Source organism: Globicephala melas, chromosome 16 (genome assembly GCF_963455315.2).
Source record: "Globicephala melas chromosome 16, mGloMel1.2, whole genome shotgun sequence".
Taxonomy (NCBI): domain Eukaryota; kingdom Metazoa; phylum Chordata; class Mammalia; order Artiodactyla; family Delphinidae; genus Globicephala; species Globicephala melas.
Window position 1 is genome coordinate 81,826,562 of NC_083329.1, and position 15,514 is coordinate 81,842,075.

The 15,514-nt window shown below is 49.1% G+C and overlaps 1 protein-coding gene across 3 annotated transcripts in view; it reads left to right on the plus strand.

Moving 5' to 3' along the window:
• Positions 1–11,598: 11,598 nt before the first annotated feature.
• Positions 11,599–15,514, plus strand: part of PGBD5 (piggyBac transposable element derived 5) — a 110,550-nt gene continuing 106,634 nt past the window's right edge. For all 3 annotated transcript variants that reach the window (XM_060286879.1, XM_060286878.1, XM_030839591.2), the window contains exon 1: positions 11,599–11,934. In XM_060286879.1, the coding sequence (XP_060142862.1) occupies positions 11,610–11,934 (325 nt within the window). In that variant the 5' untranslated portion in view covers positions 11,599–11,609. The remainder of the gene's footprint in view (positions 11,935–15,514) is intronic.

Consider the following 15,514-nt stretch of genomic DNA (forward strand, 5'->3'; position numbering starts at 1 on the left):
CTTGTACTCACTTTGAGCGTCAATGAGCATAGCATGTCCACTTCAGTGCTGTGCTCACAGGCAGGGCGACCGCTCTATGCTAATGAGAAGGTAAGAAACCATGGACATGCACATGGGCCGTCTCCCCTGCTCACGTACGTGCTCCGTTGTCCCATCCACTTCACTCACAAAACACAAGTTCAAAAATAAAATTATTGGGCTTCCCTGGTGGCGCAGTTTGAGAGTCCGCCTGCCGATGCAGGGGACGCGGGTTCGTGCCCCGGTCCGGAAAGATCCCACATGCCGTGGAGCGCTGGGCCCGTGAGCCATGGCCGCTGAGCCTGTGCGTCCGGAGCCTGTGCTCCCCAACGGGAGAGGCCACAGCAGTGAGAGGCCCTCGTACGGCAAAAAAATAAATAAATAAATAAAATAATATAAAATAAAATTACTAAGAACTTCAAGGGACAGCAGAGCATTAAATCTAGCGGGGTGTCCTTCCAAGGGTGGGGCCTATCTGGGGGCGGGCCCTTCTGGGGGTGGGGGGTTCTGGGAGCCGGGCCTTTTGGAGGCAGGGCCCTGTGCAACTCCAAGTGTTGCCCACCGTGAAGTCCACCCTGCCTCTCTCGCCATTGCCCTTCCCCAAGGACCTTCAGGCTTTGGACACTGGAGTTGAAACTAAAGAAATATGTCCAATGCTTTACGGCTGTGGTGGGTTGGTGTTTCTTCAAGACTAATTGACTCTCTTTGCTCAGTATTTTCGGTGCCCTCCCCATCCCCAGGCTTTCCCCTATAACGTGGTGCAAGGCTGGCCTTTCTGTTGGGTCGGACCATTTGGTGAATCACCGCAAAAACCTGCCCTTCCTCCATTGCTCAGGAGGGTAGTGCTGCAGCTCAAGCTAAATATAAATACACATATTAAATGTATTTATGTGTTAATTTACATATGTACACATTTCTATATCTACATATATAAAATTCAATATGATTTGCCCACTATTTGGGTAAGATGGAATGCACTGCATTCAAGAGATTTTCCTCAATTCCATGGTAACAATTCAGCATTGCCTTAATTAGTCCTCACACATTCCCCACCTTTCAGGTGTTACAATCAAGGTTCGGTGCAGTTCAACACTTGCCTAACGTTATTCCCTCTGTATGTGGCCTCTTGCCTCAGCCTAGAAGCCCAAATGGGTGCTTCGGCCAAGTCTCTGGCCAGGGAGACAAAGCCAGAAGATGAAGGGAGGAGAAGTCTTGATTGGTGTTTCTTCTTGGGTCAAACAAAGGGCCCTTAGCAAGAGCCCTGTTGCCCCTGGCTGGGCAGGAGCCTGAGAGCAGAGGTCTCAGCTGCAGAGGGTGCGGGCATTCCTGGGAAATGCTCAGGTCAGCAGGGAGCACGGGCTTCTCCTTCCCGTCAGTGTCCTAGGCGCCCTCCCACCTGATAATGTCACTTGTCACATGTCTGCCCACCTGTCACTGTTCCCCTTAAAACAGCATGTTCAGGAAAGGGCCCGAGAAATACATTCAAACTGCAGAATCACAGCATGTGGGGTAACATGTTGGCCCACCCTAGCAGCTTTTGATTATTATGAGGGGCCACGTGATCTTAGGGCAAACTGATATATTTCAAGAATCAGCAAAATGACGCCAAGAGTAACACAAGGGCTAGTGATCGTTACTGGTCCAGAAAGACCTCCGGGAGCCCTTCTGAACATCCTCCCCTGCCCCGCGCCCCTCGTCATTCCTCCTTGTCGCCAAGCGAATGCTATTTAGGTTTTCTGAAAGAAATATGGACGACATAGTACACTGTGTGTGACCCCTGAAGCGTAATTCATCTCTGAACAACAATTAATACTGATGGTTTGAAGGATGGATACTTTCCTGGGCAGAGGAAGGAGCAGAACATACGAGGCAGCCCTTCCACCCTGCATATAAGTAATCAAAGCCAGCAGTCACCCCTCATGCACGGCCACTGTGGTTTAGATACTGCAGCTTGTCCCCAGAAGGAAGTGGGGTTGGAGCAGGTTACAGTCAAACAGAATTCAGGCTGGAATTGGACGGTCTGGGTTCTAATTCTGGCTCCCTCATAGATTACTTGTATGGCCGTGGAAAATCACCTCTCTAAGCATCAGTTTTGTCATCCATAGTTACAATATTTTCACAAGAAATTTTAAGATCTACCCTCTTGGCAACTTTTAAATATACAATATACTGTTATTAATTATGGTCACCAGGCTGCACATCACATCCCCAGAACTTATTTATTTTATAACTGGAAGTTTGTACCTTTTGACCACCTTCCTCCTTCACCTGTTTCATCCACCGCCACCCCCCTGCCTCTGTTCTCTGTGTCTGTGAATTCAGTTGTTGCTGTTTGGGGGTTTTTTTTGTTTGTTTTTCTGTTGTTGTTGGTGGCGGTCTTTAGGATTCCACATATAAGTGAGATCACGGGGTATTTGTCTGACTTATTTCAGTTCACATGGTGCCTTCGGGATCCATCCATGTTGTTGAAAATGGCAAGGTTTCCCTCTTTTTATGGTTGAATAATAGTCCATTGTATGTATTCAATATGTCTTTTCTGATACAACAAAAGTCATTTTGTTTGTGACTCAAAGAAACACTCTCTATGTTGATATTTTGTAAGGAAAAGAGAAACACTATGCTACTTTATTTTCTTTTTCCTTTTTTGATGTACCGAATTCACATTTACAATCAGTGTGTGAAACCCATTACATACGTGCACTTCTCGGTATTAACACTAGAGTCTGGTCTATTGTCTTTTTTTGTTTTTCTTTGTCTTTTTTGGCTGCACTGAAGGCACGTGGGACGTGCCCCCTGCAGTGGGAGTGCGGAGTCTTAATCACTGGACCACTAGGGAAGTCTCCTGGTCTACCGTCTTTATTGAACGGCGTTGGGTGTTTCCAGCTTGCGACCATTATGAATAATGCGCTATGAACCTCTCGATGTAGATTCCTTTTTCTTTCTTCTGAGTCGATTCTTTGAGCCACTTGCTCCAAAGTCAGGTGACCTGGTTGAAGAACGGAAACAGTTGATACACCTCATTTTCTATTGCTCTGTGTCTTACCGCTCTCCTAAAAATCTGAGTCAAGGGCTTCCCTGGCGGCGCAGTGGTTGGGAGTCCGCCTGCCGATGCAGGGGACACGGGTTCATGCCCTGGTCCGGGAAGATCCCACATGCCGCGGAGCGGCTGGGCCCGTGAGCCATGGCCGCTGAGCCTGCGCGTCCGGAGCCTGTGCTCCGCAGTGGGAGAGGCCACAGCAGTGAGAGGCCCGCGTACCGCCAAAAAAAAAAAAAAAATCTGAGTCAAATTGCAAGAGCACATCTGTTTCTCGCAACTCTGCCAATAATTTATGTTCTCGTTTTTATGTAAATATTAATGGAAGCTTATTGTCATTTTAGGATGTTCTTTGCATTTTTAAGTGCTGCAAAAGTTATAACATGTGCTACTTTAAATATAGCTGAACGTCTAAAGAATGACTTATTTTGCACTCATAAACTGGAATTGTACATATAAGTGTAATAATTAAAGGGTTAACCATTATTTTGTTAACAAAAAATGAGAGTAATGAGAATACTGACCTCACAGGGTCTGTCCTGAGGATTAAATTAGATACTCCAGGTGAACCACTCAGCACATTTCCTGGCATTCAGAAGGCATACATGACAGTTGATTATCATTTTTATGGACCTCTGTTTTTATCTTTCTAAAAGAGCCAAAAGGTATCTTGGAAAAATATCAGCTGCTTCGGATGTTATGGGAAAGTGATATCTGTGTTGACCTAATTAGAACGAAGTGGAAAATCCTTTTTGTTTAAACCTTGTTGAAAATCTTCTAAATTCTGTTAGCTCTTCTGCTTTAGCAATTAGAAGAAACGTTAAAGGTTTTCTGATAATTGAGTTGCTTATTGTGACCAAGGGCATTATTAATCCCGACATGAATGCTTACAAAAGATTACTGCAGATGAAGATAGAGAAGCGATGGGAGGTTGCAGTAAATTCGATGGAAGGCCTGACATGAGTGTTTCTTCTCTGCCTCCCGCGATTAGAACGCAGCTTACATCCTACTTAGGTGATGGTTCAGGTCCGCTACGTGCTTTTGTAGGCGCTTGGCCTTTCACAGACACCCTCGTAAGAATCATCCTCTGGTCCCTCTCAGTGTAAGAAGCCTGAGGGACAGAGGTGCTTTAACATTGAGTTTACAACGACATATCAGTTCAGTAATCCAGACAGCACCTGACCCTGCAACGCCAGTTTACACTTTGAGTTGTGTCGGCATCCGCTATAGGTTTGTGAATTTAGGAACGTGGAGAAGGTCCCCTCTCTTCCAGGGAGCATCTCTCCCTGTTTCTTAGCATATCTGAGTTTCTACTACTAAGTGCTTCACTATCTTGTGTTAAACACTAACCTCTCACTGCAGTTTCTCCTTTAAAAGCAAATGAGTTTTAGGGATGGTGTTCATATCAGATCTCTTTCTTTGGTCGGAGAACAAGTTGTTGTTGGTGGTGGGGGGTGGGTGTGCTATAAAACGGAAAAATGTCTCCAGAGGAGAAGGGAAAGGAACTAGACAAAAGTACAAAATTGTGGGAAGGGCTTTGGACTCAGCCCTGACTCCATAACTATACCATTTTCTAAGAATGTGAAAAGCTAACTTCCAATTTGTATTTTATTTTTCTTTTCTCTAAATGTCTCATATGTTCACTTGTGGAAAAAAATTTATTTCAAACCCTGGGAATAAAAGGTAGGTGGAAACACTGATCAGAGTTGTTTGTGATGCTTTGCAGGGGTCTAGCTGCCTTAAATTATTTTGTGGAAATATTAATGATCTAAACCACTCAGAAGAGAAAAAAATTCCTGTGATTAAAAAGCCATTTACCCAACTCCTTTTTAATGTCCCTTAATCTTTCCCCAAATTCTCACTTGATAGATTCCAGGTCTGTCATTAAAATCACTCTCTTGTGCTGTCACCCTCCATCACACACACCTGGCAATATCCCACCTGGGTAAAACCCAGCAGTCTGTCAACCCCGTGTCTCTTCCTGGCAGCTGAATGTAGTTGGAGAAAAATACAACTATGCTGGCAGGTTTCACAGTAAATTCTCGACCACAAATCCAACTGTATATCTCTAGTCGACTGAGTCCCTGCGCCCCTAGAGAACTATTTCACACCTTCTTTCCTCAAACCCCCAACCGTGGGATGCTCAACTCTGGCCACACCTTTGAATCACCTGGAAGCCTGTAAAAAGCACCAGTGCCCAGGCCCCAACTCCAGAAAATCTGATTTAATTGTGTAGATAGAACAGGGGGCCTTGCTATGAATGTGCTTTTTTTTTTTTTTTTTTTTTTTTTTGCGGTACGCGGGCCTCTCACCGCTGTGGCCTCTCCCGTTGCGGAGCACAGGCTCCGGACGCGCAGGTTCAGCGGCCATGGCTCACGGGCCCATCCGCTCCGCGGCATGTGGGATCTTCCCGGACTGGGGCACGAACCCCTGTCCCCTGCATCGGCAGGCGGACTCTCAACCACTGTGCCACCAGGGAAGCCCTATGAACGTGCTTTTAAAATTCTCCAGGTGACTCTTGTGTACAGCCAAGATTGAGGACCAACCCCTTCCTCAGACATAGCTGATCACCCTTCTGATGACTGCACTGAGAAAATCCAATCAGTAAGGAAAAAACACCCACAGACTCTCACCAAATCTACCTGCACGGGGCCTTCACTCCCTTCTGAGAGAAGACCAACCCATCTGCTTCTGCATTCCAGCCCATCACCATTCGAACAACCAAGGGCTTCATTTAGTCACTGCTCCCTCTCTCTCCAGCATCTCCCTTGTATCCTTTCTACTGAATCATGTCCACAACTGTTCAAACTTCTCTTGATTTTAAGAAATCTCTTCTCCAATCCCAAACCCACCTTTGCCACCTCCCTTTTCTCTCCTCTCTTTGCAGCAAAATTCCTCAAACTTTGTCTTTACTCAACACCCAAATTTCTTCTCTCATTTTCTGAAATCTGCTCCAATCACAGTTTCATCCCCTCGTTGTCAAACCCAGTGATTAATTCTCAGCCCTCATCTTACTAGATCTCTCAGCAGCATTTGACACTTACACCTTCCTCAGAATACACGCTTAGCCTCTAAAACTTTGCTTTGTCTCTGGTTTCTGAATTCTCAGTCTCCTTTGGTGGTTTCTTCTCATTTCCCTCATGTCTAAATATGAGTGTGTGGGAGACTGGGATTGACACATATACACTATTGATACTATGTATAAAATAGATAACTAATGAGAACATACTGTATACCACAGGGAACTCTACTTAATGCACTTGTGGTGACCTGAATGGGAAGGAAGTCCAAAAGGGAGGGGATAAATGTATGTGTATGTCTGATTCATTTTGCTGTGCAGTAGAAACTAACACAACATTGTAAAGCAACTATCCCCCAATAAAAATTAATTAAAAAAAATAAAATGCAAAGCTTAAATAAATCAATAAATATGAGTGTGCCCCTCAGACTTCCTAATCCTTGGGTGGTCTTGTCCACTATCTACCACCGACCTACTGATGACGCCCACATTTCTAGCTCCAGTCCAGGCCGGAGCCTTGAATTCCAGGTTCCTCTCTTCAACTGCCTGCTTTCCAGATCCACTTAGATGTGTTAAATCTGACGCATTCAAAACCAGGTTCTTATTCTTTCCCTGCAATCCTGCTGCTCTTGCAGTAGCTCAAGTAAAAAACTATGGAATCATTCTCGACTCATCTCTTTCACTGTCTGCTTTTAACTCTTCCATAAAAGCTGTGGGTTCTACCTCCAAAATATATTCTCAGTCTGAGCAGTTCTCATCACCTCCATCACTACCACTCTGTTCCGTAACACCCTTTTTATACATCTTGGACTATTGCAGTGGTATCCTAACTGGTCTTCCGGATTCCATCTTTGCTCTGTTCCTGTTTATCTTCCACTCAGCAGCTAGAGCGATCCATTTAAAATACAAGTCAGATCTTGTTACTTCTCTGCTTTCAGCTCGCCAGTGGCTCCCCATTTCACTCAAAATCCAGTCTTACAAGATTTAACAGCCAACTTCCTCTGCAGTTTCCTCTCCTACACTTCCCTCAGCGCTCTCTGCCTCAGCTGCACCAGCCTCCTTAGTGCTCACTGAGTACAGCTAGTGTGCGCCCACCTCGGGGACTTTGCACTTGTGTCCTTTTCCTGAATGCACTGGACTTGCTCTCTCAAGGATATGCCCCAGTGTCTTCTACCAGATCAACGTCTACCACCACACACACACACACACACACACACACACACACACACACACCCCGTTATCACCACCACCACAATCACCATGATCTCTGTCCCTCTACTTTTTACCCCTTATCAACAACGGATGTATTACATATTTATTTGTTTATTTGTTTCTCTTCTCCCCCTCTACTTGAATGTAAGTGCTATAAAAACAGATTTGTTTTTTCTGATTTATTCTCAGTGCTTAGAAGAGGGCTTGGTCCATAGTAGGTACTCAGTACATTTTTGATGAATTAGTGAATGAATCAATCAATCAGTCAATCAAGCAAGCAAGCAATGGAAATGTCAGGGCATCTCAATCCCAGAAAGGGATTCTTTCCCCATAGTTTCCTATCGTGTTACCCTGTATCATTCTTTCTCTGCCTCTTTGGGTTGACTCCTAGATAAATTCTTCATATAAAATCATTTTGAGCAAGGTTAATCCTTAGGTCCCTATGTCAGATATGACCCCAAAAGTCACACCTTGCCACGTACACTGGCCTTCAACCTCCTCCCCCCACATACTGGCCATGCTTCAGCAGCTGTGTCTCTTCCTTCCTGTCGGTTCCAGGAGCTCCTTTTCAGCTCCAGCCCCCTCCTTTTGGGTGATGAACGCAATGTGGGGAGAGGCAGCAGCTGCCCCGACTCTATCTCTGCCTTCTCTGCCCACGGTGACCCAGCAACACACAGACTGCCCAAGCCTGACTTGGCCTGTGAAGTGTGGGGCTGGCCAGGCCAGTCTCTGGTGCGTTTCCATTCCCTGCAGCAGCTTGGCCATTTGCAAAATAAAAATTGTAAAAGTACCGACAGGAAGAAATATACACCATATTTTATCATTCTAAGACACCCACTTTTCTCTCTCTCTCACATTTCACATCTCAAACATCAGGAATCGTCTTGTAGTTGGTGGTGGGCAAGTGGGAATTCCTACGTAGCCTGAGCCTGTGTCAGCAAGGTTACGATTCCAGGGCATGCCTGGCTGTCTATTCCCCTCGGTACTTTAGGCTGAGGACCTTTTGATGACCAATTAAAGAAGGAAAATAAAGCTGGCTGTTGTATGAAAACCTTGGATAAGACAAACAAACAAATACCAGCATTAAGCCATGCAGAACAGAGGGCAGCAACCTGGATGATCTCAAGGCACTTCTATAAGAAGTGTGGTGTGACAGAGGCTCTGGGTGGCTCAGAGGAACATACCCGTGGGGAAAACCTGGGCATTGAAAACTCTCAGTGAGAAAGTAAATAAGACTAGTGAGATGAAGTTTTAGGAAAATGCTAACCAATTATTTTAACGTATTTTTATGTGCTCATTAGAGTGCTACATGATAAAAATCTGTATCTGTATTTAGATTTGATACTATAAATAATTATCAAAGAGGTGTTTTTGATATGTTTAAATTTAAATTATTAGGGAAAAGAAAACACTGTATCATAGTTTAAATGGTGGCATTTTTTCTTTCGTGGTGATACATACAACAAAATTGTACTATACCACGAAAGGAGGCCTAGACTCAATGAAATACGGCTACTGGCCCCAGGTGCATAAAAGTACGAACCCCTGGTTTAACAAAACCTAAGGAATCTCCTACACAAATGAACTGCTTTTGCTACCTGGAGCTCTTTGAGAAGACTATAAACCAAAAGCTCAATATTAACCTACAATTACTTAATTATATTACAACGTTATATTATTTGGAAGATGTTTTCAAATGACTCAAAATTAAAAGATCTTAGTGTCACATTGGTTCTGTAATTATCCTCACAAATATGTTACTTATAAAAGTTAATGGTGTAGAATCATCATGGTAGCTTCAAGTAGGAAGTTGCCAGGCAGATGGGAAAGTTTTTTTGCCTTTTGTTTTCCAATTTTTTTCTTCCTTTCCTCTCTTCCCTCCACAATGAGAAGCAGCCACTGTCTTTAAAGGTTGGAATATTTTTACTTTTCTAGGTTTTTACTTTACTGGGTTAAACAAAGTAACATGCTAAACATTGATTCTAAACAGGACTAGTCATCTAATTTTTATTTGACAAGCTTTGGGGTAACAATTTGATTTGGAAATTTGGTCTTTTGTGACCAAATAATCCTCTTCCCACTGTTACATGCTGTGTGAGCTACAAGCACTTTGAGGTCAGGAATGCACAAAGACCCGGCATTTCCTTGGGATTAGTACCATACAAATGCAAATTAAGGACAGTGGAAGGCTGTGTCCATCCATGTGACTCTCACTGCTCTGTTCTGTGCTTCCTAGGGGTAGCAAAGCAATCCATTGTTTTAAAAACACACACTTGCCTTAGCTGCTGACTCTCATTGGCTACCTGAAGAAGAGAAGGAGGAATTCTTTCCCATAGAATCCACCCCTCTGGATCCTATTCAATTATTTTTAATAGATAACATGAAATCTCACAGGAGTCTTACACAATTTCTAATTGCAGGATTTGTACTCGAGGTATGGAGTCTTATTTTGCTCCTTGCATCTGCGGTCTATGCTTCACATGACGCTTTGTGGTAAGCCTGAGGACCTGTACATACCCTCTTCAAACTCTTTGGCTGGTTGGCACAGTATATAGATATGTTGGAAATCAGTTCTTTTCTGTGGCATAATTCTTCCAAGGGAGTTGAAATGCTTTGCAAACACTTCTCATTTGTCAGTCAATCCATAAAGCACGCCATGTTATGTGAATCCCTTCCTTCTTATATGTTGTCTTTCGGTGATTTTCATGAAGTTCTGCCTGTACAGTGGCTCTGGTTTGGGAGGAGGAAACATGGGGGCTGGGAAGAGAGGTCAGGAACAGAAATTGCCTGCCTGACAGAACTGACCTCAGTTGATGGCAGAATGGTCCCCACATCTTTATCCTTTATGCCTGCTTAGAAATAGCAACATGCCTTTCCATTTTGTGTAATTATTTAGCTAATACCTGGTAGGATTTGTAAGCCCTCACATTGCTGTGGATTTATTTTATTTCAGAGTGATAGTGACTTTATGACCCAATTAACATCAGTGTGACTTATTGCACTATTTGTGGGAGGGAGAGGGGGCGCAAGAAGACAAGACAGACGGATCCTATGTACCACCATCAACAGGATGACCGCCACACACTCCTGTCCATGGAAGAGGGGCAGTTGGAACCTTTCTGTTCTATTTATCAGAGTCCTGAAGCCCGGGTGATTGTGCTATATTTTAACAGACGAGTGTGTCAAATGTCTGAGGGAAGGAGATACTGAAATAGCGGTGTTAGAGTAATCAATATTTTGGTGGTAGTGAATATGTTGAATTTAAAAGATGTCAAACGTCAAAGACGATGACGAATGACTATCTACCTAACTGCCGATGCCGCCACCCTCAAATTACAGGGGTACGAAGGGAGACTGACCCCAGAAATGGACCGGCGAGGCCGGCTCCTAATCGCAGCAAGGTTCCCGGAAGTCGGACAGCCCTTGTATTTATAGGAGCAAGCGGCGCAGCCCGCCGTGACCCACGGGCAGCAGCAGCGCAGAAGCAGCCGGGGAATTGTGACCCTCCGCCTACCTGGAGCGTTTCCGCAGCGCCTGATTCAGAACCACCGGGGCGGACAGCTCCCCGGCGCCCGGTGCAGGGCGCCTACTGCGGAAGGGAACGTGAGCGCGGAGGGTCCGCGCACCCTCAGCGGGCTCGGGCGGCGGAAGAGCACACTGCGTCCTCCTCAGGGAGACCCACTTGGTTCCTCCCTTTTCCCCCAGGGGCAGCGAAGGTCCCGCGGTGGCCGTCCCGGGCGGCGCGTCCCGACAGGCAAGGGGACTGGCCGGAGCCGCCGCCCGCCTCCTGCCCGCCCCCTGCCCGCCTCCCCGGCCCCTCGCCTCGCCCGCTCGCCTCGCCCCGCCCCGGTGGGGCGGACGGGGGGGCGTTCCCGGCGCAGGGCCCGCCCAGTCCCTCTCGCCCGGCCCGGGTCTGGCTCCCCATTGGCCGGCAGGCTGGAGGCGCGAGGAGGCGGGGCCCGCCTCTGGCGGCTCGCGCCCGGGAAGGTTGGCCGGGGAGCGCGGGTAGCCGCTGCGGATAGGGCGCGCGGCGAAGCGGCGGGCGCGGAGGAGACGCAGCGGCGACGGGAGCGGCGGCGCCTGGTCCGGGCCGCAACCCCTGCTTCCCGCCGCGGCCCGCAGCCCGCGGCGCCCGAGCTCCGAGGCGCTTCCCCGGGCGCTGGGCCCGAGGCGGCCAAGACGGCGGGCCGGCCGGGCGCGGGGCGGCGGGCGCTGTGCTGCGGGCTGCGCTGGTGGGGGACGGCGGGCCGCGGCGCGGGCCCGGGGCCCGGCGCGTGCGGCTGGGAGGCGCTGTGGGGGGCCGGCGCGCGGGCGGCGGCCGGGGCCATGGCCGAGGGCGGCGGGGGCGCGCGGAGGAGGGCGCCGGCGCTGCTCGAGGCGGCCCGCGCGCGCTACGAGAGCCTGCACATCTCGGACGACGTGTTCGGCGAGTCGGGCCCGGACAGCAGCGGGAACCCCTTCTACAGCACGTCGGCCGCCTCGCGCTCCTCCTCGGCCGGATCCTCGGACGACGAAGCCGAGCGCCCCGGCCCCGCGCGGGGCCCCGGCGCCCCCGCCGTCGCCGCGCAGGAGTCGGAGGAGGACGAGGCTGGCGCGGGCTGGAGCGCCACGCTGCGGGACCGCCCGGCCCCGCGCTTCGAGGGCACCGGCGGTAAGGCGCGGCCCGGGGGCGGGGGCGCGAGAATTCCCGACGCTCCACGGGTCGGCTTGCGGGTGGCAGCTGTGCGTTTCAGGAAACACACGAGGCTGCGGCAGCGTGCCGGGGCTCCGCCGAGTTCCTCGTGGGTGGACAGGATGAGGCGAGGCCGCGGCAGCACGGGGGAGTGTACCCTCACGTGCTGGGAGTGTCCCCGCGTCCCGCACCAGAAGCCACTCGCCCCTGGGGGGTGGGTCAGAGTTAGGTTCTCCTAGTTGAAGGGATCCTGAAAACCTGGCGTGTCTTAGGGCGGGGGAGTCATTTTGCGTTGCTGGCCCCAGAGCAAGCCTTACCCGGGCGCCAGGGGTGGGGCAGGTAGCGGTTGGAGCGAGGCCCTGGGAGGGCTGAGAGGCCACCCATGGCGTCTTCACTGGGCTTTAGTTTTCTGCAGTTAATCTGAGAAACTTTCCGTGTCCGTGCCGTTGAGAATCTCTTGCGAAAAACAGGGAAGAGTGAAAGGACCAGTTGGGCAGCATCAAGGCGTATGCTTTTGCACCGGAAGGCACTTTCACGTGTGTCCTGCTTACTGTTACGGTCATAGACCAGCCCCTGATACCTGGAGAAGGGCTGGCAGCTCTGGCTGCTTGAGGTCCTCTTTGCTGCCTCCTTTCTTGGGAGGTGGTTTTAAAATATCTCCACTTTCCCCGCGGAAACTCGGTAGCCTCTGCTCTCTCCCGGAGCTGGAGGCCAGCCATTTGCACTTGTCCTCTGATGCTTTTGTTCCTTGCTCTGCGCCGCCTTCCGTGGCAGCCCCTGGTTTCTGCACACTGTTTTCATGGGTGGAATGGCAAGCAGCCGGTGATGCTGACGACCAGGGAGTGGCCGCAGTGGGCATGATGCTGGGTGAGCTGCGGCTTACCCTGTGGCTCTCCCCGCGGCTCTCCCCGATTATTGTTTGACTGGTCGGGAACACAGCCCATAGGAGGACAGGACCAAGGGACCCCTGGCTGGTGGCTGGACTCGGATCAGGACATCAGGCTGCAGCCTGCTGCCAGGGCTGGCTGGACTCTCAGCAAGGAGTGGTCTGCAAGCCTCCAGCAGTCAGGCTGCAGTGTGGATATGCTAAGCTACAGCTGGGCCTCCAGAGTCCAGGTTAGCTGTGCAGTGTTGGAGGTGGGTACATTTAAAAGCAGGTTCTTATTTGGGCTTTGATTAAGAGTGTGGGAGTTTTCAGTCACATCACTCTGTATAAATCCTTTCACCCCCCCCCCATATTTTCCAAAACGTCATAAAGTCTTCCAGCCCCAGACAGCTGTTTTTCATATCGGCTCTTAAGAATTTGTACCTACCCAGAGCCCTGGTTTGGCAGGCTTTATGCAGTGAGTGTCTGTGATCCAGTTTTTGATCTTGGAACACTTGTGATGCGTGTCTGCTTGGGAGGATGCGGTGTTTCCCCTGTCTCAGGAGAAAACAGGGAAATTGTGTTGGGTTCAGCCTGGTTATGAATAAGATTCATGAGTATGCTGCTTTGAGGAGGCTGAACACACTGAAATTTTAAAGCAATATTATGTTTCTTAGTAACCTATAAATGGGAGAAGTTCTGCAGCAGAGCAGTTTAGCCACTGCAGCACAAACGGTCAGGAAGAGCAGCATCGTGTGTCAGTTGGCGTTAGGTTCAAGTTCTGCTTCCTTCACATGTCCACTGAGTTCACACCTGGACCTGAGAATCGCAGTCAAGCACTATAAGCAAAGACCTTAGTGGTTATTTGATGGTATATTTATACCTATTTTTGCTTTCCTATTTTGTGTAGGAGCACAGCCCTAGTTAAGAACTTTCTTCTTCCTTGCAGCGCCTTCTCCCTGAGGGAATTTGGGGTAGCGGTGGAGGGATGACATTGATGGTTTATTAAGTAAGAATTCAGGTCCCCTGAAACAATGGAATAGGGTTTACGGGGGCTGAAAATAGGTGCAGAAATACGCTGCTGGTGAGAGAAAATCCTTGTGCCTTACCGGTGCGGAGAGAGAGGTGTGTTAAGAGGCATGAGAGCTGCATCCTGGACGCCCTGAGCAAAGAAGGGTCAGCCTGCAAAGTTTACCAAGTCCAGTAGCTCAGACGCTCCAGCCAGAGTGTGCTCCCCACTTTTAAGGAACGCAGCCTGCACCTCCCTCCATCTTTGTTTCCCAGTTTGTTGATGGATCTCACTGGGCTGGTACGGTGGGAAGGAGACCAAGCCAGAGGGTGGCATTTTGACCTGTAATCAGCCCTCATCAAAGAAAACCCCTAATGGAAATTGCTGTTGCTGCTAGAATCAGATGAGGAAAGCAAAGGATTCTAGACTCCTGGAACAGGCTTCCTGCCTGCCTCCTGCTGTGAAAAACCACGCAGGCGTCTGTATGGGAATAGGCGTGTACGCATGTGACTGTCTTAAGTGAAAATGCGTTACCGCTTGTGCTGAGCCTGGTTTCTTCTATCAGAAAGAGGTTATGACCGCTGTCTGCGAGCCCTCTTGATGACCTGGAACCCTTTTCAGAGAGTCCCTGTGTAGGAGACAGACGCTGGGCACCACTGTGCCTTTGATCTGCCTTCAGAGCCGCCTTTGATCTGCATTCAGAGCTGCTTTTGGCCGGGCGTGGGAGGGAGAGTACACAGTAGGGAGACATTGGATGCCCCGGAGGAGGGGAGGGAGGAGGAAGCATTTCTGTGGTTAAGGTTGTCTTCTCAGCCTCTTCGTTCTGTTTTTTTCAGTGTATTTAGCTCCCTAAGTGCACTTAGGGAGGCTCTCCAGAAGTGCACTTATGGGTGGGGAGGTCCTCTCTCTCACACCCCCTTCCCTTCTCTCTCCTCCCGCTGGGTCCTCTTGGGATGGTTTAAGTACAGAGACCTTGTGTGGGTCATTTTAACCCCTGGTGGGTGGAGGGGTCTGCCTGGAGGCAGAAAGTGGTTGCTGGGAGCTCAGGGCCCAGGACTGTCTTCTAACCAGACTCGCAGGGTATCCCCCTAAAATAGCCCCCTCAAGCTGTCAGCCTCGTCTGCCCACCGTGCAAATAACCATGCAAGCGCACTCTTTGGAAACAGCATGAAATTCAGCTGCTTTGGGAGCTCCTGCCCTTTCTGAGCAGTCTTGTGATTCGTTCTTTCTGAGGAGGCAAAGGAACAGGCAGATTGACAGATGCTCGGGGGCTTCTTCTGTTTGGCTTTGTGGGTCCTTTGTCGTGGGAGGCTGGGATCTGAGCTATTTACTCTTTCCATGAGAGCGTGGACTTCACAGGAGTTGTCTTCCCATGGCCCATGTCAGCCACCCTCTGTCATCATGCAGTGGGGAGGTGTGACCTTGAGAAGATGGGGGGGGACGTATGGCATTGATAATTAACACTGTGAAATGTTTTATCTTTAGAGTTTGTTGTTGGTTTATTTGGTTTAGAGTCTTTTTGACTAACAAGGAAGAAGAGAAGCACCTTTCTCTTAAAACCAGAGTTAAACCGAGACCTTCTACCGTAGTGGGATTTGTCAGCTAAGATCCTGGGCCCCTCTGGTGTCAGGTAAGCAGCTGCTCCCACCTTTAGCTCTGTGGCTCCGGGGGGAGCTCAGATCATG